This window comes from Mastigoproctus giganteus, chromosome 4 (assembly GCF_048544385.1).
Source record: "Mastigoproctus giganteus isolate SK-2022 chromosome 4, ASM4854438v1, whole genome shotgun sequence".
NCBI lineage: Eukaryota > Metazoa > Arthropoda > Arachnida > Uropygi > Thelyphonidae > Mastigoproctus > Mastigoproctus giganteus.
In genome coordinates, this window is record NC_143578.1 from 10545446 (window position 1) to 10569964 (window position 24519).

Below are 24519 nucleotides of genomic sequence, written 5' to 3' on the forward strand. Positions count from 1 at the left end.
TTAACAAGAACTTTTAAAAGCCAGCTACATAATTAAAAATTTAAAACAAAAAAAAAATACAGTGTGTGTGTGTTATTAAATTAAAAACATGCAGACTTGCAAAGCTTGACAAATAAACATCATAGAGGATCTGATTGAGTTAAATCAGAACCCAAAGTGAGGGAGGTATATTTTCACTGGTTGGAGAGAAAAAAAAACCTAGGGGCATAAGTCAGGATCTTATGAAGTTTACCTTTGGACATTGTATTGGATTGGTAATGAGGGAAGTTCTTTGTTAGTTCAAAGTGCAATTGGATGGTCACTTTTTTGTGATGGCAATGGTATGAGTGATTGTCCCCCCCCACCTTATTTTTTTGGCAGATACAGAAAAGTTTGCTTGCTTACATCATTTAGCCATTATAATATTAAGAAACATATGGTGCACCAGCTGACCTCTTTAATAAATGAGTTTGTTTTTCAGATAACCGCTTATATTGCTCATAATGATTGCATGCTTATTGTAACCCATTACATTGGGTTTTGGTTTTTTTTTTTTTTTCATTTAGTTTATTAGACAGTAGCAGTTTCTCTGTTTTGTGATTCATTCTTGCCCTTGTTTACATATCTAGTATTTTTAAGATGTTTCAGGTTAATTCACCCCTTGGAAAAAAATACAGGAACTTGCAGCTCACCTTATTTTCTGAGTATTGCCCCTCCCAAACATGGTGAATGTCAGTCGTCTACTTTAGGATTAAAAATTCTTTCTTATTTGTGTGTGGTTTTGAAAATAAGTGAAATTACTGTTGAATTATTTCACATACAATATCAAGGGGCAAAAGCAAGTATTAATTTCAGAAATTAAAAGAATTGAGTCATAATAAAACAGGGCTTGGTTTCAAAATACAGAAAATGTTCTAGTGTCACGTAGGAAGTGAGGAAACATCTAGCATTTTGTGTTTTGATAAGTATGTCGTACGTTATTCATTTATATAAAATATATATGTGAAAGGTGATGTGCACAGAAATTACAAGTTTAATTATTTTAGCCTTCATTGCGTTTGAATTTCAAAAAATTTTATAAATCACTCATGCTTTCATAAGTATTTTATAAAATTTCTTTTAAATATTAATGCAGTATTGTACATGTGCAGGTCAGATTTCTTGTATTAAAAACATAAGATATACGAAGAGCATGCAGGTATAACAACATAGGAAAGACTCCCGATTTAATTTAGAAAAGTTAAAATTTAATTTAGATTTAATATATTAAAGTGTCATACGTTATTTCTCAAATTCTTCATCAGTGGTCTTAAATAACAAAAAGCTGGGTGGGGGAAATTCTTGTATACTCCTTAATTGTCCTGCAGTCCTAGAAAACTTGTGGAGTTGTGCACTTCTGCACTGGAGAAAGGATGATTTGTTCCCAAGAGTTAAAAAAAATAAAAATGTATGAATGAAGAAAATACTTTTAAAACAATTTGTTACATTTCATTGTTGAATATGTAATTTTTTCCTGTTACATCACATGACACATTAATTGCTTATTAATTTTTGAGAAATGTTCCAGGACAAGTTGTCAGTTGTGGCAGAAGCACCCACTGAGAGAGACATACACTTCAGAAAGTCAGAAAGCTATAACAAAAGTTTCCAGTGATTGTATATAACTTACAGTTTACTACTACAGCAGCTGTATATATATACACATGTATGTATAGGGATTTTGTTTAGCATAAGCCAGCTGTTAATTCGCTAATTCTTGATTTTGGGAGATTTTCTGCAGAAATCTTTTGTTATATATTTTTTTATGAATTTTATGATTTTTAAATTGAAAATTTGCCTAATCAACTGCTTTTAATGCAGTGAGAAGGTCTTCCCATCATGTGTTTAGTCTTAAACATCAAATGTTTTATTTTCAAATCCCTTCTGAACCTTGGTTCATCAGGTAAACCTCACCTCCCAACATTGAGTGTATATGACAAATAAGAAAAGCTACTTCTAAAAAGTATTGTGGCAAATTTCTTAGACAGTTCTATTACATTTTAATTATAATTAAAAAACTTTATGCACGTAAGTCAAAGGAGAACCAGACAGATATAAGAACTGTTTCTGTGCTTCTCCTCTGACTGTATGTAGCGATCACAGTACAGGTAGTTCCCGACTTTGAGTTAATTCGTTCCTAGCGCGCGCTTGTAAAGTGGGAATTTGTGGTTTATTGAATGTTTATTATTGTCCGAAGAAATGAAAACATGGCCTTTAAAATCAAGCAGACCCTTGAGAGTGAAAGAACGAACAGGAATTTCAGCTATTAAATCTTCTTTTTCCTGAGCTATGCATTTTGCCGCTTAAAGAAGGTTGGTGTCAGTTTTAGAAATCTCAAGCTGCAATTAGTTAGCAGTATTAATGGCTGCTTCTGTTTCGTTTTGTACGATCTTATCTTTGCTGTAGTAGTGTATTGTATACAGTAGAGTAGTACAGTATTGCATAGCTATGTGCATGGTTTGAAATGCCATATTTATGAATGTTTAGCATATATTTATTGCAATTAATGTTCATATTTTCAATTTTGTTGATACTTGAAAAAAAAAAAAAACTCAACCTGAGAACTCGTAAAGCAAGAACTGCTTTATTTATTTACTGAAATGTACATATTCTTTTGAATTTAATATTGACTATTAATGTGGTAGTATGACTACATGTATTATTTTTTATTCCAATAAAAATGTAATTGAACTTTCTAGCAGATATTTGTCACATTATCCTCTTATAGGAAGCTTTTCTGATTTACTATAAGCACTTGCCATTGACTGTGGTGGGTGGGGAGGGAGGTTATTTTTGTCTATAAACTGGGGATGGGACCAGAGAGCATTTCATTTATTTTTATTTTTTATTATTTATTTTATTATTTTTTTCTTCCAGACTGGAACAGATGATGGGCTACAAAAGCAGCCCATTTAGGCAATTGTAAAATTGTAACATAAAACCTTATATTAAATTTGACTCTTTTAGCATTAGCATTAGTAGAGGCATTTGATGCAAGAAAGCAAGCTTATGCAGCATCAGCCAAAAAAAAAAAATAATAAAATAAATAAATAAATAAAAAATAACCACTTCCACTTCACCCCTCTGTTCAAAATACCTGTCCAGCTGAGCCTAAATAAGTTTAAGGCTATCAACTTCCACGACAAGGGATGGAAGTCTATTCCAGCAACCAACCACCCGCTGGCTAAAGGCAAATTTCCTCACGTCTATCCTACATCTGTCTTTCCTCAATTTCAATTTATGCCCTCTCAGGTGATTATTCTGAGCAAGAGGAAGAATCCCATCAGCATTGAGCATGCTTAAACCATTCAAGGCTTTCTACACTTCTATCAGATCACCTCGCTGGTGCCTAGTCTCCAGACACTGTAATTTGCAAAACGTAAGCCTTTCTTCGTAAGAGCACCCCTTTGTTCCATTCACTAATCTTGTTGCCCTTCTCTGTACTCGTTCCAGTATCTCTACATCCTTCTTGAAATGAGGCCTCCACACCTGTTAGGTGCAGTCTGACCATTGCCTTATACAAGGGAATAATCACCTCCATATCCCTGCTAGAAAAATTCCTATATATCATCGACAATACACCATGAGCTACTCTTGCAGCCCGTCTGCACTGCTCAGAAAACTTCATATCTGCCTGCACAACCACCCCCAGGTCCCTTTCATTCTCTACCACTGTCAGTATAGTACCACAGAGTTGATACGTTGCTCTGGGGTTGCTGTTTCCCATGTGTAGTACTTTACATTTGTCAATGTTAAACTTCATTTGCCACCTCTCAGCCCATCTGCTCAACCTTTCCAGATCCTGTTGCAGTAGCATAGTGTCAGTAGTGTCCTTGACAACCCTGCCAACCTTCGTATCGTCTGCAAACTTGGACATTAAGCTTGATATACCATCATCAATATCATTTATAAATACAGAAAACAATAATGGACCCAATACTGAACCCTGAGGGACTCCACTAATAACATTAGTCCACGATGAGCAGTGTCCATTGATTACCACTCTGTCTTCTCCCCCTCAACCACCCCTTTATCCATAGCAGCAATTTGCCTCCAATGCCACACTGCCCCAATTTGTGCAGCAGTCTTTCATGTGCAACAGTATCAAAAGCCTTTCTAAGATCCAAGTATATAATATCAAAGTTATTCCCTGCATCCAGTTCTTTTGTGACTGCATCATAGTATCCAATCAAATTGGTCAGGCAAGACTTCCCCTTAACAAAACCATGCTGTGTCTGAGCTATAACTGAAGTCTTGTCTAGATGATCCTGCAGTGCCTCCATTAATTTTCCAGGAACAGAAGTTATCATGAATTTAAAAGAAATACAGGAACCACTTAACGCAGATTCGACTTTACGTAAGTTTTTGCCTGCTGGTACAAACTGAAAAAAATATGGAGATGTGTTTTGTATCTGTAGGGATAAATGGAGGTATTGTGAAAATAACGTAATGTGAACCCAATAACGTTTTTTTTTTTTTTTTTTTTTTTTTTTTTTTTTGTAATTCGTTCCAAGTCCTTGAAAGTTAAATTTCACTATATTACTAAGCTATTAATCTCTCTAAAAGGTCATATTTATAATGGAAATTGCACTACACTTTCATCGTTATCATATCATTAACCTGGTTTGATAAAGACCATTACGTTATCATTAACCTGGCTTGATAAAGACTAAGAATTTTTTATCTTGTACTCCAGCTAGGTATAAATCAGCATTTACTTCTAGAGGTGGCCAAAGAGGAGGCATTGCCATTTCCTTCAAGAGCTCACAGGCCTCACTTGTTCATCAAGTTTCTAGCCAAACGCCAGCATATGGAAGCTCTTGCTGTTACTCTCAGCTACCATGGCGTCCTCATAGATGTAATTCCTATATATATATACACCCCCAGCACCTTCATATGATGCCATCAATGAACTATCAAACTGGATCATTAACCAGCTTCATCCTTCAGCCTTGCACTTTGTCTGTGGAGACTTTAATCTTCCTCTCCAGCTAGCTAACCTCCTATCAAACCTATCTTGTACAGAGTTACAAATGATCAACGACCTCCCGACCAGAGGTAATAACCGACTAGATCTCATCCTTGCCTCCTTTCCTTGCACACCTGATTACCTGCCAGAGACTTATTTTAATTTGGAGCACGAGCCAATTATTGTTCTTTTACACATACCTGCTCCAAACTTCAATGTTGTGAATTCAACTAATACCAGAGTAATAGTTAGTCCCAGATTTTTGAGCATTGCTAAATGTGTTGAGACTGTCTCTGCCATCCCATGGTCAGTCCTAGAAAACTGATCTTGAAATTGCAGTGAATTTTCTTACTAATTGGCTTAAGACGATTGCGACATTTGCAGCATCAAAGAGAATTTCTATTATACCTCAGTCCAGAGCATGGTGGACTCCCCATCTTAATATGAGCTTCAGATTAAAACAGCAACTGTACAAAATGGGGAAGCAGTTGCAAAGTGTTCAAGACAGGATAGCTTACTCTAGAGCCCATGCAACCTTCAACAAGCTGAAATCTTAAGCAATTAAGAATTATATGGACACTACCCTTTTTGTAGAGGAAAAAACTCCCTACTTTGAGCAGCCTTCTGATTTCCCCCTAAATCGTGAACCTGACCAGTGGCTAGACTTTATATCTAGATTTGCCTCGAACTCGGAACAATGTGCTGATCTTCAGACAACAACTGGAATCTTGCCTGACACACTGTCTGCAGTATCAATCTCCAGGGAACAGCTTATTGCTGCCATAAATTCTACACTGGCTTCTGCCAAGGCAGGTGCAGATGGAATACCTCAATTCATTATTAAATGTCAGCCCATACATTTTGGGTCCCCTTCTAACTATTTTTAATGCTATTTTGTCATTATTTTCCCCAGCAATGGAACATCTACCTTGTGAAGCCTATACCCAAGATTCTCCTACTCTTAAGCATTACCGGTCAATCTCCAATGCCTCAAGTCTTCTAGAGAAGGTACTTTCCCCCATTCTAACTAAACTTCTTCCAAATCAGCTTCATTAAATCCACTACTCCCTTCCTCATAGATCCACTGTAACTAATCTCTTAGTTGCAGTCACCTATGTAGACCTCGAAGCAGCTTTTGACTCAATAAACATTCCTGCAATGTTGAAGCTACTTTAAGACCATTATCAAATCAAGGGAGACACTCTACAGTTCCTCACTTCACTCCTTCAAATAGGATAATCCGGCTTACTATCCACGGTCAAACGAGCGATGTGTCTCTTCAGATGTGCCACAGGGTAGTGTCTTATCTGGGCTCTTGTTTACTTTGCTTATCTCTCCGTTTGTTGAGTCCAGGCATGTTACTCTGTTATGCTGATGGTATGAAACTCCTCACACTGATCTCATGATAACAGCATCAATTAACAATATACTCCTGGAATTTGCAAACTACCTCAACCAATTCGGATTAAAAATAAATCCAGAAAAGTCTGAATTTGATGTTATCATTAAAGAAAACACCTTCCTATATCCATTGTCAATAAACATACTGATCTCGGGGTTGTTTTTGATCCTAAGCTCTGCTTTGGTAACCACACAGAAAAGCTGCTCACCCAGGCAGCTCGACTCCGATGGATGGCCAAACAGCATTTGCATTATATTAATGAAGTAACGACTACCAGAAGATATATAAAAACCACAGTATACTCTACGCTTCTATATGCTGCAGAGGTGTGGGCATCTTCTGCCCCTAGCACAATTCGACTACACTTTTCTACTGAGTTTTGGCTCTTAAAATGAGTCAAACAAACAAACTTCCTCCATAGTTAAGGACAACTGAAATGGACAGTTTGGTAAAACTTCACAAGCTTCCCACGCTGATTGAGGTGAAATGCCTTACCACAACAGTAAAAATTATCACTGGCAAGATTTTGGCACCATCATTCTGGGACCTGTGCTCTTGGAGAGTCTCTCAGCCTTCCCTCAGAGTGACTCCAACTCTGTGCCCACATCTCAGCCATCTCCACCTATCCTATAGGTTTCTGCCATTTCAGCTACTTTCATGTGCCCAGTCTTTGGATGCTGACCTTAATAAGTTTTCTTGTGAGAGGGAATACAGATGCTGCATCCTTAAATTGTACTTCCCTGCCTCTGATCCTTCCCCTCGAAGTGTGCTTTAATGCCGCAAGCCAGCAATATGACATGAAGATGGCCTACTAACCTTTCAGTTTCCTACCTATATATTCTCTGTACATTGTGATGTATATAATTGTATTACACTTAGTGTTGAGCTGTATTTACTTTTATTCGTCCACATATGTATTTTCTTGTTTAATTTATTAATTTTTTTCTTGCATATTCTACTATTACTGTGAACCCCTGGTCTTGTGGCCATGAAGAGCAATGTTGCAATGTATCCATTTGTATTATTATTATTGCAGTAGAGATTTCTAATATGTTTCATTATAAGAATCAGTTTTGAACACCTTTGTGATATTTTTCTAAAGCACATTTTTGTTTCTGGGGGTCACGGCCAAAAAACATTAAAAACAATTTGCACTTTCCGGTTTATTTGGCTTTTCTGTTAGTGTAATCTGTTATAAACAGGTAGTAAACTCGATCTTATTGCATTTGTGATAATCCCGATAACTGGAATTCTGTGGGTTTTTGCGTTACAGTATTATGGTGAAACGAGTTCCACTTCACTGAAATCTTCAATCATATAAAAAACTAATTTTCAGAAACTTCTTTTCATTCCTATTTATGTATTACCATGATGAAGGGAAAGGGGCCAACTGAAAGTGCAAGTGCTGGCAGTGATAGGAAATGAAACGAAACAAAATTGATTTAGAAATGAAGATGAAAATGATTAAGAAGTACGAAGCACAACAAAGTTTGTCATCTGTTGCAAGGGAATTAGGTCTCACTGCTTCAACAGTGAATACTATTTTAAAGGACAGTGTGCATATAAAAGAACATGTCTAAGGATCAACACATTTAAGATCAATAGTGTTCAGGTGTGCTATATATTGAAGATGGAACAGCTTTTAATAATATGGATGGAAAATCAGATTCAGAAGCGAGTGCCCCTGAATCTAATGACCATTCAAGCAAAAGCAACAAGTATTTAAAAAGATATTAATGATAAGTACAACGAACTCCAACCCAAGTTTGTGGCAAGCAAGGGTGGTTTAATAGGTTCAAGCATCGTGCTGGTTTCCACAACGTTAAAGTATGCGGTGAAGTTGCCAGTGCCGATTTTGCAGCTGCAGAGAAATTTTGTGATGTGTTGGAAAAAATTATCGATCGAGGTGGCTATTCAACACAGCAAATTTTTAATATTGCCAAGATAACAGTATCTCTCTTTGAGGATTGGTTTAAATGCTGCTTCGTACCAGAGGTTGAAAAATATTGTAAAGACAATGACGTTCCTTTCAAGATTTTGCATTCTATTAGATAAATTCCCCTGGACATCCTATGCATCTAGATGATTTCAATTTGAACGTGTCGTATTTCTACCACTAAACATGACTTCACTCATCCAACCTGTGGATCAGGGTGTTATTTTAAAGCATACTATTTACACACATTTTCTCAGGCATTGTCTGCAGTAGATGGTGAGGAAAATTTTACATTAAGAGACTTTTGGAAATCTTACAATATTTACCATGCCATCTTAAACCTTAATAAGGCCTGGGCAGAAATTACTAAAAGTTGTTTAAATGGCATATGGAAGAAAATATGCCCATTGCACTTAAAAGGCTTCAAAGATGAATCATATGAAGAGGTTACAGATAAGATTGTAAAGGTTGCAGAGCTACTTCATTTGGAGGTTGATGCCAAAGACGAGGAGTTAATAGAGGAAGAAGAAAAGGAATTATCTAACAAAGAACTTATTGACTTGCAGGCAGTGATAGTGAAAGGAAAAAAATGCTGACAAAGCTCAAGATGAACCAAATGAGGAGCCGAGATGCTTCATCACCAGAGAGAGATGGCACTGGCATTTCGTGAAATTGCATCGGCAATGGTGAGGTTTAAGAAGATGGATCCTGACAGCGAACGATTCTTAAAAGTTAAGAGGGGTGAATGATATGCTTGCTTTCTACAAAGAATCTACGACGAAAAGAAAAAAAGGCACTGTCCAGTCATCCATTAATGTTCTTTTGTAAGGTTGAGCAGCCAACCCCTTCTAAATCTCCGCAGCAGCGTACTTATCAGCTGAAGATGTCAGTTCCGGAAACTATGCTCGAGAGGTAAACCTTACTGATGTTATGCCCATCTCCTCTCTCTTTTTTTAATTTTATAATTTTTTAAATTGCATGCTTTTGTAATTTTTCCTGCGCAAGAGTTAAAAAAAAATTGGAACAAATACAATAAATAATTCTATTTATTGTATTTATCTAATTCTACATGTTTGTCGAACATTTCTTTTTTGATTCAATCAATTCAATGAGCACAGTTGCGAGTGCTGCACGAGCATTGGGGGAAAATCTGACTTATGTATAGTTCTGTGGAATGCAACCCTTACGTTAATCTGGGAGTGGCTGTATTTGGCACAAATGGTCTCGGCATAAAATCAAAACCAAGAGAATTAACAGATGGTGCACATAAGTGATGCACTGGAAATTTTCCAACAGCAGCTTTGTTGGAATAATGCATAATCTTTCTACATTTACATTAGTTAATAATATATGTTTTTTAAAACAGAGTTCATTATAGTATTTGCCTTCAGAAATCTAGCGAAGTATCAAAGGTTGTTAATACATACACAATTCACTGTCCAAGTATCATCTGGCTTGTGTTCTGTAGGTTCACAAACCATTCCAGAGTTCCAGATTGGAGACACTTGACTTACTACTGAATTTAGTGAAAAAATATGCAATATTAATTGATGATTTAGTGACATCTTGAAATAACACCTGGATATGTAATCAAATGATGCTAATTCTGTCTTATTTGTTTCAGTTCTGTCCTTGCAGGAACTGTGTTGCAGAGCAATTGTGGCCAGGACAACAGTGTACAGTATTGAGCAACTTCCTCTACCACCAGCACTGAAGTCCTGTCTGAAATCATATTCTATGACTACTTACAAATCCAGGCCTCATATTCGAACTTCACACGACAAATCATTAAAAAAGTCCAAACATTTACATCATCCTTGTGACTCTCTCACCTCACAGTGCCGCAGGAGTTGTTGTATATCCTAGCCTCATTTTGCTCAAAAAAATGAGAAGTGGAAATTGCCACTATACCGATGCCAATGTAGAAAGCTTTCATAATGCATATCTTATATATGAAGATGTGACTTGTAATTGTTTACGGTCCCATCCTTTTTTATATGCTGTGACATTGTGGGTGTTTGTAAGAAGTAAATGACTAGAAATGATCATCAGACTGTATCATGTGTATAATGCTGAATTTTAAATTGAATTATTGTTTTGTCTTAATGTATAGTCACATATTTTACAATAAAATATTAAAATTTTATTAGGTAAAATATGTTTTTAATTTCTGTCATAATATACAGCAAAAATCTAAAATCTTTGACTAAATGGCGGTGCCTCCGTAGCCAGGTGGGCAGGAGCAGCAGTTCGTAGCACACGCTTCTTGATTAGACCGGGGTTCGAGCCCGTGACCACCAAATACGGAGGACGCGGAAAGGTCAGGGAATGACCACCGCATAGCCCCAGATCAATATGGCCTTAGTTGCTAATGCTCCAAATAACAAACAAATAAAACAGACTAAATGGTATGGGCCAACTCCACCCTTCCTGTGAAAATGATCACAACCAATCTAATGTGTGTAGTACCATATCATGCTTATGTTTATCTACCAGCAACAGTAAATAGAAAGGATGGTGCAGTGAGTGATTTTCAGTTAAAATGGCAGAACATACCATCAATCTAGTTGTGATATTCCCTCCCCATAGAATTCCCTAAGAAAATCAGGTAACTGGAAATCAATATTTCTAAAAACTGCATATTACAAGAGAAACATTTATTTTTACATATAGTGAAAATCTGATCACTGTAACATACAAAGCTTGCCATTGATATTTTATAGCAATGTCTATATGAGCAGTATTTTTCTATTAGAAAATAGTTTTATATTAACTGCTGTGATGGTGTAGTTGTGTAGTTGCCTTAGTGTTTTCAGTTTCATATGTCACATGTTGTTTATTTGTTTGAGATCTGTAAGGTAGTATACATTTCTCGCTGTGCATTGTTTCATATAGATATTTCAAGTATGTAGCCTTGGAGAACACGAATGCGATTTTACTGAAATTAATAGATTAGGCTGCTTTATTTAAATACTTTTTACATTTCCTTTATTACAATCTATGGAAGAACTATAATAAGGAACAATCTCTTATGTAACAAGGCAAAAATTTATAAAAATATTTATACCCCCAAAGCATTCATGATGGTTCTCTGACAAAATGGTATGGCCCAACTCCACCTTTTCTGTGCAAATGTGTGTAGCACCATATCATACTTATATTTATCTCCCAGCTACAGTAAATAGAAAAGATGTTGCAGTAAATGATTTTCGGTTAGTGACAGAACATACTGTCGATCTGGCTGTGATATTCCTTCCTCATAGGATTATCGTAGACATTTCAAGGGGGTGGCCTAGAGAGGTCATTATCTCGCATTGTAATTATGCCATTTTACTTAAGTTATATATAATTACTGTGTATTACTCCATGCAACTTCACCACTTATCAAATGAAAAAATAAATTAAAACAATGTGTCTTGTGGCCATAAATGACATTTTTATTAGCATTAGCATTAGCATTAGTAGAGGCATATGATGCAAGAAAGCAAGCTTATTCAGCATCAGCCAAAAAAAAAAAAAAAAAAACCCTCTCCCATTTCACCCCTCCGTTCGTTCGAAATACCTGTCCAGTTGAGCTTTAAATTTGTTTAGGCTATCAACTTCAACAACAAGTGATGGAAGTCGGTTCCACCAACCAACCACCCGCTGGCCAAAGGCAAATTTCCGCACATCTATCCGACATCCGTCCTTCCTCAATTTGAATTTATGCCCTCTGAGGTGATTATTCTGAGAAAGATGAAGAATCCCATTGGCATTGAGCATGCTCAAACCATTCAAAGCCTTATACACCTCTATCAGATCACCTCGCCAGTGCCTAGTCTCCAGACTCTGTAATTTGCAAAACTTAAGCCTTTCTTCGTAAGAGCAACCCTTTGTTCCATTTACTAATCTTGTTGCCCTTCTCTGTACCCGTTCCAGCAGCTCTACATCCTTCTTGAAATGAGGCCTCCAGACCTGTATACAGTACTCAAGATGTGGCCTAACCATTGCCTTATACAAGGGAATAATCACCTCCTTATCCCTGCTAGAAAAATTCCTGTATATCATTGACAAAACACCATGAGCTACTCTTGCAGCTCGTCTGCACTGCTCAGAGAACTTCATATCTGCCTGCACAATTACCCCCAGGTCCTTTTCATTCTCCACCACTGTCAGTGTAGTACCGCAGAGTTGATACATTGCTCTGGGGTTACTGTTACCCATATGTAGTACTTTACATTTGTCAATGTTAAACTTCATTTGCCACCTCTCAGCCCATCTGTTCAACCTTTCCAGATCCTGTTGCAGCAGCATAGCGTCAGTAGTGTCCTTAACGACCCTGCCAACCTTTGTATCATCTGCAAACTTAGACATTAAACTTGATATCCCATCATCAATATCATTCATAAACACCGAAAACAACAATGGACCCAACACTGAACCTTGAGGAACTCCACTAATAACATTAGTCCACGTTGAGCAGTGTCCATTGATTACCACTCTCTGTCTTCTGCCACTCAACCATCCCCTTATCCATAGCAGCAATTTGCCTCCAATGCCACATTGCTCCAATTTGTGCAGCAGTCTTCCATGTGCAACAGTATCAAAAGCCTTTCTAAGATCCAAATATATAATATCAAAGTTATTCCCTGCATCCAGTTCTTTTGTGACTACATCATAGTATCCAATCAAATTGGTCAGGCAAGACCTGCCCTTAACAAAACCATGCTGCGTCTGAGCTATAACTGAATTCTTGTCTAGATGATCCTGCAGTGCTTCTTTAACCAGTGCCTCCATTAATTTACCTGGAACAGAAGTTAAACTAACAGGTCTATAATTACTTGTGTCAGCCTTTGATCCTCCTTTGTGAATTGGGGTTACATTTGCACATCTCCAGTCTATGGGTACCTCCCCTGAGTCCAAAGAAGCTCTCATAATTATGGCTAGGGGTTTGCATACTTCCTTTGCTGCCTCCTTTAATATAACTGGATAGATCCCATCCACCCCAGGTGCCCTTTTTATGTTTATCCTCAACAATCTCTCCTCCACTTTCCTCTCAGTTATTACAAAATCATCCAGCTCACTGCCAATGTTTACTTTACCTACATCATTCTCCTTCCTGAATAACTCCTCATGCGTGAATGTAGATGCAAAATACTCGTTTAGATTGTTAGCCACCTGAGCAGGATCCTCAACTGTTGAACCATCAATATCCAGTGGACCAATCTGATTCATCCCTTTCCTTCTCGAGTTCAAGTATGTAAAGAACTCCTTTCTGTTTTTCTTTGCATCCTTTGCCAAGGATTTTTCGTAGTCTGCCTTTGCCTGCCTAATCTCCTTTGTGACTTGGTTACAGACCAACTTATATCTATCATAGGCTTCCACGTCACCCATTAATTTGTATGTATCCCATGCATTTTTCTTCTCTGCCACATGTCTCATTAGTCCATCTGACAACCATTTAGGCCTAAACCTTGAACAATATTTCTTAGTTGGTATGTAAAGCCTGGTAGCCACCAAGATTAGTTCCTTGAATGCTTCCCATTTTGAGTTTGCTGTTGGTAACATCATCAGTTGGTCCCACTGTATAGAATTTAAATACTGTCTCAGACCATCATAGTCGCCTTTACGAAAACAAAAACCCTTCCCTTTACCGCTGATGGTAGTTACCTCCTTGAGTAAATCCCACTTCAACACACTGTGATCACTGCCACCTAGTGGTTCATTTATCTGCAGGTTCTTAATGCATGAAGAATCACTACTGATAATCAGATCAAGAGTATTGCTCCCTCTTGTTGCCTCACGAACATGCTGATGTAGAAAACAATCATCCAATAAATCCACAAAAGCCTTGCTAGTGTGCGAGTGACCAACCCACAAATTCCAGTCAATATCTGGGAAATTAAAATCCCCCATTATAAGACTCTCTGATTTACTGGCCCACTCTATTTCCCTGTACAATATATTATTATACTCATCAGAGTCATTAGGCCTATAGCACACTCCTACTCTCAATTTTGATTTCCCTATGCTTATGTCACACCAAACTGACTCGACACTGCCCTGTCCATCGATGTCAACTGGCTTCACTTCCTTTGACTTTATGTGTTTCTTAATTAATAGCATAACCCCTCCTCCCCTCCTGTCGTGTCTATCCTTTCTATATACATTGTATTCCCCAAATTCCAGTTCCGCATTACTTATATCTGTGTGACACCACGTCTCTGATATCCCAACAATATCTGCCTTTGATGTTTTGAGCAATACCTCAAATTCATCAAATTTATTTACCAAACTCCTAGCATTGGTGTACACGCAGGTATACATGCACTTGTTTCTATTCTTAGCTACCCTAACACAACCCATGTGTTTACTTGTAACGCAATGACTACCAGCAGTCTCTGAAATATCCTGCATCTTGTTTTTCAGACTTCTGCTCATTTCAATAGAAGCAGTGCAAGAATCACTTCCACCTCTGCCAGTGGCTACTGTTAATCTATTAGTCCTTGTATCCCCCCAACTAGCAGTGTTCCGACCCACCTAACACTGCCTCGACAGCATCAGCAAAAATTCTTGCACCCTTTCTATTTAAGTGTATCCCATCCCTGTAGAAGCAATCTCTCCTGTTAACAAGTACAGTCCAGGCTGAAAAAAATTCTACCCCTTGAGCCTTGCACAATCCCTCCAGGGCCGAATTGATCGACAAGGCTCTCATCATATACTCCCTCCTATCGTGTCTGGGCAGAATTGCAGACACTTTCAAGTTCAACCCTAATTCACGGCTTTTTTTCAACAGTGACCTGTACTTGCTAAGTAATTCCGCCGGTCTCCTACTCTTAATATCATTAGTGCCAACGTGTACAACTATATCACCTTTTGTGCCCTTAAAAGATGATATCCGCTCTACAACGTCATCAACCTTTGCCCCTGGCAGACATACCCTGGTCCTATTCCACCTATCCTTTTTACAAAGCATGTTCCCCGTTTCCCTGACAATAGAGTCACCAACAACTACTAGTTCCTGTGGGACCAGCGCATTCTGCCTAGGGGTCTGCCCCTGTGTTGCCTGATGACCAAGTGCAAGCTCTGGCGTTGATGTGGGCAGCTGAGAGCTTGATGGGCCCCTCAATTTATTTCCTTCGAGGGCATCCACCCTGTCCTTCAAGGTCTCATAAAGGCCCATAACAACGCTGAGTTGTCGCCTGATTTCCTTGCACTCCTTACATCGTGCACACACAAAGACATCCCCCTTGGCAGCATCATGTCCCGTACCCGACTGCTCCGCAAACATCAAGCAAACAGTGCATTTTAATAGACTGTGATTCAGAGGGCAACTGCCCCCCTCAGTTCTCCCCTGAACCACAGCACTCCCATTAGCTTGAGCCTTTTGCTTTGCTTATTTTATAATTTGACCTTGCAACAACTGGACATGGCTCACAAAAAAAAAAAAATTGTTGTTTGCATGGAAAAGAACAAAAGTTAACTGCTGTTTTATATATATATTAACATTACAGCAGTTAATATTAAATATTTTGCTGTCAGATCCTGGTAAGCTTTGCTAACAAATTTTTTGAGCTGGCTATTTCATTTCTGTAAAGCAGATGCTGTATTTTCTTCATTTTTGGGGAGGGGGATTACTTATTCAATCTTATTTTTTTTTATTATTTTTCTTAGTCAAAATTAGAGGGATGCCTAGAATTGTGACATCTTTATATAGAACTTTGGATAATTTGGACATTAAAACTGCCTGCCAGCTATAAAAATTATTTTCCTTTAGCTTCCTTTCCATAATTTATGTAATTGATACTTTTTTTCTCAGGCACAAAGGGTGGATAATAATTAATCTTTACTGTACATAAAGATACCATACAATATACCCATCAAGGCATGCTGCCGGGGGTCATTACATAATGTTAGTAATGTCTCATCTTTAAATTAAATCTGCACTCAAAGGTATAAGACCAACAATCACTAAAGTAGTAGTATGCATCCTGTCAAAGCAATTATCTGAAATGCATATATGCTTGATTATCTTTAACCATACTGAGAATTATCACTGCTATTACCGTAGAGATTACAAATGATTTGAAATGGAATGTTTCTATTATTTAAAACTGTGCTAGAAATGATTTGTAAAATTAAAACACTATTATATCATGTTGAAGGGATAGCTGTAGCCAGTGATGCTGAGGTGGTGGCAACTGCCATTTGAATGTGGGCAAAATTTGGAAATAAAACAAATTTTAAGATTTTCGTAAATAAATAAGCAGAAACCTGCATTCACCCAGGGAAGTGCAGTAGTGCAATCTCCTGCTTATAGTAGGGCACAACTCTGTTGGAAATTAACTAGGAAACTCCCCACACTTGACTCAGCTGTTTATTGCTGAAAATTTTCTATTTTTTATTTTACTTTGCAATTTATTTTATTTCTTTTTTTTTGTTCCTCCCCCTTACTATTGGTTACCCTTATTTTAATTGTTTGTTAATTTAAATGAATTTTTTTCTTCTGTCTTTTAAGTGTATACGTTTGGTTATCAAATTAATAATCTAATGTAGTCTTGCTGTGTAAATTTTAGATGTTACATTGCGTTTTGGTTTGGCTTGGCAATTGTCAGCCAAAAGTTAATCCATGGTTATTTAGCCATTAGCAAGCCATGACAGAAATAAGTGTTTGTCATGGCTTGCTGACAGCAAAAAATTCATTTCATTCTGAGGTAGGGGTATATTTTCTTCGGGCAAGAACTTCTACCAGGCCAATGTCTCTTTGAAGAAGTGGCCCTCTCTAAACTTTCTTTTAGGGGTTTTTTTTTTTTTTTTTTCAGTGGATACCTGCATTCCCCTGCTGGATTAAGTGGAACAGGGTGTCCTAGCTTGTTTCTAGCAACAGTTAACACCATACTTTAAGCAGAAGACCATGTCACTTTGCTTCCCTGGGTGAGTGTATGCTTCTGTTTATTTCTGTAGCACCTCTTCAGCATTGTGGATTTTAGTTTACAACTCTCCATGGAATGTGGTATAATGTTTTAATTTTAAAAATTGCTATTTTGACCACCCCTCTTTTTTTTTAAGTGACTATAAATGTATCGCCAGAATTTGTCCAGAATTCTGCATAGATTTTAGTTGGAACATACATCTAAAATTCATTCTGGTGATGGAGGAATATATTTTGTTCATGCAAGGATTATCAAAATTATTGAAGGAATAATATTTATTTGAAAACTTTCAAGAAAGAATGACAGATAAGGAAATTGGATGCGATATTGGTTGCACACAAAAAATGATTTTTTATCAAGAATCAAAAATCATTTCTTGTGTCTCTGCAACACTGTATAAAATTGTATACAACTTTTTGAAAAATATAAAGTGACTTTCAGTATATATAACTTGAGTTGTAGGTCCATGTTTACATGCATCATTAACCTCAAATACCATGCAACATACAAGTTGTAACTTTTGCATAGCACTGCTGTGTTCATATTATGTCATCGTACTGTTTTTCATTATTCTGATCTTGATGTGCCAAATTAAATTCATTTTCTGCTAAATATTATTAGATAATCACCAACTAATAGTTAGCATGAAAGTTTATTTAACTACAAAAGCACTGAGAAATCAACATAAAAACATGTTTTTATACATTTTTTAAACTGAAAGATGCTTTACTATTTCTTCATGGTTAGCAAATGCACAAGACAATATTTTCAAATAAGGTTTTCCCGAAGCTGATGGTTCAGCCATCTATGAAAGAAAAAATTTTTAAAAATTTATTGGCATGCTAGAGACTATTAAGATCAGTGCTGAAACAATTTATAATACAAATGTCTATTCAAGTGGCAATTACAATTTAATAGCGGTAGTTAAATACTGAGTATGCTTTTATAGATGCAGTAAAAAAATAAAGGTATATAACCTTTTATTACTGTGTGGGGGGAAATAATTTGCTTGGAGAGTTCCTGGTGGCACTGGGTATTACATGCCCGCCAGCAAAATATCTGTTGCTTTAATCACCAGTTCAAGATCAGTTACTCTTTCTTTGTGTGCCTTGCTAAATATACGTGCTTACTTGAGTAGTGATTATTATGTAATTAGCATTAGTTGAGGCATATGATGCAAGAAAGCAAGCTTATACAGCATCAGCCAAAAAAAAAAAAAAAAAAAACCTTCCCCATTTCATCCATCCCGTCACTCCAAATGTTTATCTAGTTCAGCCTTAAATTTATTTAAGCTATCGACTTCCACAACAACAAATGGAAATCTGTTCCAACAATCACCACCCGCTGGCTAAAGACAAACGTCCGCACATCTATTTTACAACTGTCTTTCCTCAACTTTGATCTATGCCCCCCCTCAGGTTCTTAGTCTAAGCAAGTGGAAGCGTCCTGTCAGCATTGAGCCTGCTCAAACCATTCAACGCCTTGATACCTCAATCAGATCACTTTGCAGGTGCCTAGTCTCCAGGTGCCAACTTGCAGAACTTCAAGCCTTTCTTTGTAAGGACACCCCTTTGTTCCTCTCACCAATCATGTTGCCCTTCTCTGTACTCATTCTAGCAACTCTACATCCTTCCTAAAATGAGGCTTCCAGACCTGTACGCAGTATTCAAGGTGTGGCCTGACCATTGCCCTATACAAAGGGATAATCACCTCCTTGATTGGCAGCCTGTCTGCACTGCTCAGAGAACCTCATATCTGACTGCACAATTACGTCCAGGTGCCTCCGTAGCCAGGTGGGCAGGAGTAGCACACGCTTCTTGATTAGACCGGGGTTTGAGCCAGTGACTACCAAATACAGATGATGCAGAAAGGTCAGGGAATGACCGCCACATATCCTCGGAGCAATATGGCCTTAGTTGCTAATGCTCCTAAAAATGAAATAACAAACAATTACGTCCGGATCTTTTTCATTCTCCACCTCCCTGAGTGTAGTACCACAGAGTTGGTACGTTTCTCTTGGGTTACTGCTACCCATATTCAGTACTTTGCATTTGTCAACGTTAAACTTCAGTTGCCACTTTTCAACCCATCTGCCTAAATTTTCTAGATCCTTTTGCAGTAACACTGTCAACACAATCCTGCCAACCTTTTTATCATCTGCAAACTTGGACATTAAGGCTGATATACCTTCATCAATATCATTGATAAATACACAAGCAACAATGGGCTCAGCACTGAACCTTGGGGTACTCCACTAATAACATTAGTCAACGTAGAGCAGTGTCCATTTATTACTACTCTCTGCTGTCTCCCACTCAACCATCAATTTATCCATTGCAGCAACTTGCCCTTAATACCATTCCGCTCCAATTTGTACAGCAGTCTTCCATGTGCAAACAGTATCAAAAGCTTTCCTGAAATCCAATTATATGATATCAAAATTATTTTTTGCATCTAGTTCCTTTGTGACCACATCACAGTATCCAATCCAATTGGTCAGACAAGACTTCCCCTTAACAAACCCATGCTGTGTCTGAACTATTACTGCAGTATTGTGTAGGTGATCCTCTCTCACCCTTTGTGAATTAGGGATACCTTTGCACATCTCCAGTCCATGGGGATCTCCCCTGAACCTAAGGATGCTTTCATAATTATGGCTAAGGGTTTGCTAACTTCCCTCGCTGCCTCCTTCAATATAACTGGATAGATTCCATCTGCCCCAGGTGCCTTTTTATATTTAACTTCAACAATTTCTCCTCCACTTTGCTCCCTGTTAGAGTTTGATAAACTTCTGGCATTCCCCTCCTTAAATAACTCCTCATGTGTTAATGTAGATGCAAATACTCCCTCGGTTTATTAGCTACTTAAGCAGGATCATCAATAGTCAAACCATCTACGTTAAGTGGACCAATCTGATTCATCCCCTTCCTTTTACAGTTTACATAAGTAAAGAACTCTTTGCTGTTTTTCTTTGCATCCTTTGTCAAATGATTAGACCGGGGTTTGAGCCCATCACCACCAAATACGGAGGATGCAGAAAGGTCAGGGAATGATCACTGCATATTCCCGGAGCAATATGGCCTTAGTTGCTAATGCTCCTAAAAACCAAATAACAACAACAATCCTTTGCCAAAGATTTCTTGTAATCTGCCTGGCCTCTTTTGTGACTTGATTACAGACTAGCTTATATCTGCTGTAAGGTTCTGTGTTTCCTGATAATTTATATGCATGCCATGCATTTTTCTTCTCTGCCATGAGCCTCATTAATTCATCTGACATCCATTTATGCCTGAACCTTGAACAGTATTTGTTAGTTTTTTGTTGTTTTTTTTTTTTTTTTGACGTATCAAAACCTATAGTACTTAGTACCGTGCATGGGTTGAAGGAGAAGTATGGGGGGGGGGGGATGCCGGAAACTTTGCTCTAGAGACTAAACATGGGTTTCACCACTTCAAACTGCCAATAAGCAAAGTGGTGGTATTTCACCGGCTAATGAAAGGAAAGTCATCTAGTTTTGGTATGAATAGTACCACTACTGCATGTTATTCACATAGAGTTAAGTGAAAGTTACTGATAGATGGGGTATCATTTATTGCTACAATAAGTTAGATGTTTGTTTTTTTGATTTAATGTTTTAATCTGTTCAAATAAGTGAAAAAAAATTAAATTTTTAATTAAATTAAATTTAAAAAAATTACATTAATAAGTATTGCAGTTCATTAGTAAAAGGCATCAGCAAGCAGAATTCAAATTGGAAACCTGTCTGGCTCCACACCCTGCTTATTATTGGAGGGACTGTTGCCACTGGCTGGTTAAGGACCTCCATCTACATTTGGGGCTGGAGTTGGCTAATCTCAGGCACTAGGTGTTGGGGTCCAGCCCAAGTTCCAGGTTTCTTAGCCTATAATTATTTGAGTACTCGGCTATAACAAAAATAAAATCAGTACATGTAGGTATTTACCAGGTGCGGTCAGATCATGTGCTATTACTACTCTGTAATCAACTTCAAGTCAAGTGGGCATGTACACATATATTGATTTAACCTCAGTTTGTAAATAATACCTCCTAGCCTAAGGCATTCCAAAGGTAGCTCTGGCAGTGCAATACACAGATAATAGTAAAGTATACCACATATAAGTAGGCAAGCTGTGTGAAATGAATAAATCATCTACTTGCGTGCTATTTTTCCTAGTTGAGAGTTCTCACACTCTTCGTTGCTGTCCACTACAAGTGAGGTAGGTTTTTTTTTTTTTTTTTTTCTACTCCATTATTTCCATATATATTTAGTGTTGCATGTAGTAGCATAATGCGACTAGTAGTGTGCTTGCAGGTTTAAACAATATTGCAATTTAAAAAGTATACAAAAATAAAGTTTATACAATAACGAAGTCAGAAGTTTTATATTATTCATCTGGCTTTGCAGAAATTTGTATATTAATCAAAATAAACAATTTTTAAGAAAAATGGAAAGTTATAAATTTTTGTCAAAAGCTTCTTAAACTACACTGAGCAGTTTATTTGGTATGATGTAATAGCAAGTAGCACTTCCCTTTAGCCATCATAACTGCTCCAAGTTGAGGGCATGGTGAAATCCACAAGATGCTGATGGTATCCATGCCACAGATGCCCAGTTGTGTTGAAAACCACCCTTGGAACCATTCCAAGAGTAGTATAATATGTGGAACTAATATGTACCTCGTGACATAGTGCATTACCAGACAGAAACTGAGCACAAAGGGATCCACTAGGTCAGCAGAAATGTTTAAGTGGGCCAGGTCAGATGAAACCAAAAACCCTGATACCAAATATTTATCTTAAATATTTGGTATCAGGGGATGCAACATTTGGCACAAAAAAATGGAGTTAACACATGACACAATCTGTTCAGTGACTTATGCTCCTGTCATACTCTGGTCTTGCCATCAGTATGGAATAACTGGAACTTAATCACACCAGGCAACCTTTTTCCACTCCTCAAATTCCCAGTGTCTGTGTTCCTGTTGCAGTTTGATTTTAGCTGACAAGAATGGAACCCATTGAGGTGGTTTGCTGCTATACCCATTCATGACAGGGTCCCACACATTAAAATATAACCCTCTGCACACTATGGGCCCATTTGCTCTCTGAATTACCACAATTCCTCATTATCTGTCTGCTTCATACAGCCTGGTATGGACACTTGGAACTATCTTTGAAGTAAAATTCTCTGTTTGATGGGGAGGAGGGGAGACACGCCACCCTGTATAAGTCTCCTTTTTAATGATACTTGTTATTTTTAATAATGACTAAGATTTCATTATGCTGCAAAACTAATGTTAAACTTTCAAAAGAAAAATGGATATAAAGATACCTTAAATACAACTTTAAATCTTTCAAGTAAATACTTCCATTTCAAAGAAGTCTTTTGGTCATCTGTCATTTGTGAAAACTCCTCCACCTATGATAAAATATGAGGAATGCTATAGAGAAATTAATAAAAACTAAAATAAAAAAAAAACACATTTTAAATAATTTAAATTTACTATCATAGCTGATTCTCTTTTAGTCTAGCTTGCCAAAGATAAATATTTAAAATTTTGTTTTGATTTGTTGTATGAATTTACTATTGTTCTTAAGACGGAGAGATCAATGCATATACAGTACACATCTGATTTTATTCTACTTGTTCTGAAATATGTACATTCAAAGGATGTCCACAAAGCATAGCTGTGGGGGTTTTAGGGGGGGGGGATTATTTTGGAGCTCATAATCCTTAGTCATAGTGTGCCCTTTCAAATGGGAAGATATGTTGGCCATGGATTGATTTGCATGTTGTGAGGGCAGAAAACTACATTGTCTTGTTTGCAGTATTCTCCCCACCTGATGTTAGCTGACCATTGCACTGATTAAACAGGCCTTTAAGGTATGGAAAAGTACTATGATTATTCTATTCAAGTTCTTTTAAAAGATGAGATTTAATTTTTTAACAGATCTGTACTAAGCAGTGGATATGCCAAATTGTGGTACTGCTTTGAACCATTGCTTGGGCTGCTTATGAGGCAGTCTTTTCACTGGATGAGATCACTGCATTTGACTGTTCTCTTTCAATAAATAGCCATTACATAATTTACATTCAAGGTGAATTTGTGAATTGTGTTTTGTCTTTAGCATGCAAAAACTAATAAGCTTCCATAGCTGCCAGCTGTTTGTAGTCGTAATGGCAAATGATGCAAAAAAAAAAAAAAAAACCCATGCAGTACAACCATCCGTATCCTCCAAGAATTTGTTCAACCCATCCACTTTCGCAACAGATGGAAGCCCACTAAACCTGGCTGAAGGCAAACTTCTGTACATGTATCCTGCAAACATCCTTCCTCAACTTAAATTTATGCCCCTTTATGTGTAGTCTCAGCAAGTGGAAGAATGCCATTAACATTTAGCTTATTCAATCCATTCAAGGAAATTGCAGCTTCTGGAGACTAGGCACCTGCGAGGTGATGTAATTGAAGTGTATAAGGCCTTGAATGGTTTGAACAGGCTCAATGCTGATGAGGTTCTTCCTCTTGCTCAGATTACTCACCTGAAGGGACATACACTGAGTGATCAGTGAATTATGATCAACCCTATGAAAACTGAATGCGACTGTACCACATGAGGTACAAGAGTGCGGTGTTAATCAACCTACATAGCATAAATAAGGTGTCAGTGTTCAGTAGGTAGTAAAATTCCGAGCATGATGGGTAAAAGGAAGGATTTATCGGACTTTGATAAAGGACAAATTGTGGGTGCTCGACGAGCTGGTGCCTCGGTTTCCCAAACAATTGAACTGGTAGGGTGTTCGAGAGCCGCCGTAGTTAAAGTGAACCAGGACTGGCATCAAAATGGTCAAACAACAACCAGACAGCAAAACTACAAAGGTCAGCGAAAGGTTGAAGTTAGAGGTGCACGCCGGGTCCGACGGCTCCTACAAGCGCAGCACTGTTGAAGAGTTGACTGCACAATACAACATGAACTAACCCGGAACAATATCTGGCATGACCATGTGTTGCACGTATGGGCTATACCAGCAGACGACCCCTACAGCATCCTCTCCTAACCAATGTCCATCGGCGTAAAAGACTAGCCTGGTCCAAAGAGCATGCAAGTTGGACGTTAGAAGACTGGAAGAAGGTGTGCTGGTCGGATGAGTCACGTTATTTACTCCACACCGTGGACGGTCGTGTACGGATTTGGCATCAACAACATGAGGCTCTTCATCCATCATGCATGGTATCAAAAGTGCAGGCTGGTGGAAGCAGTTGTA

General features: G+C 37.7%; 2 protein-coding genes across 2 annotated transcripts in view; one reads left to right on the forward strand and one right to left on the reverse strand.

Annotated features, from left to right (window-relative positions):
* Positions 1-10407, forward strand: part of Rab40 (RAS oncogene family member Rab40) — a 58201-nt gene extending 47794 nt beyond the window's left edge. The window contains exon 7 of the mRNA XM_090371350.1: positions 9950-10407. Within this exon, the coding sequence (XP_090227476.1) occupies positions 9950-10191 (242 nt within the window). The 3' untranslated portion in view covers positions 10192-10407. The remainder of the gene's footprint in view (positions 1-9949) is intronic.
* Positions 10408-17946: 7539 nt separating this feature from the next.
* Positions 17947-24519, reverse strand: part of hdm (meiosis specific with OB domains hold'em) — a 62549-nt gene continuing 55976 nt past the window's right edge. Inside the window, exon 11 of the mRNA XM_090371298.1 lies at positions 17947-18042. Coding sequence (XP_090227424.1) covers positions 17947-18042 — 96 coding nt within the window. The remainder of the gene's footprint in view (positions 18043-24519) is intronic.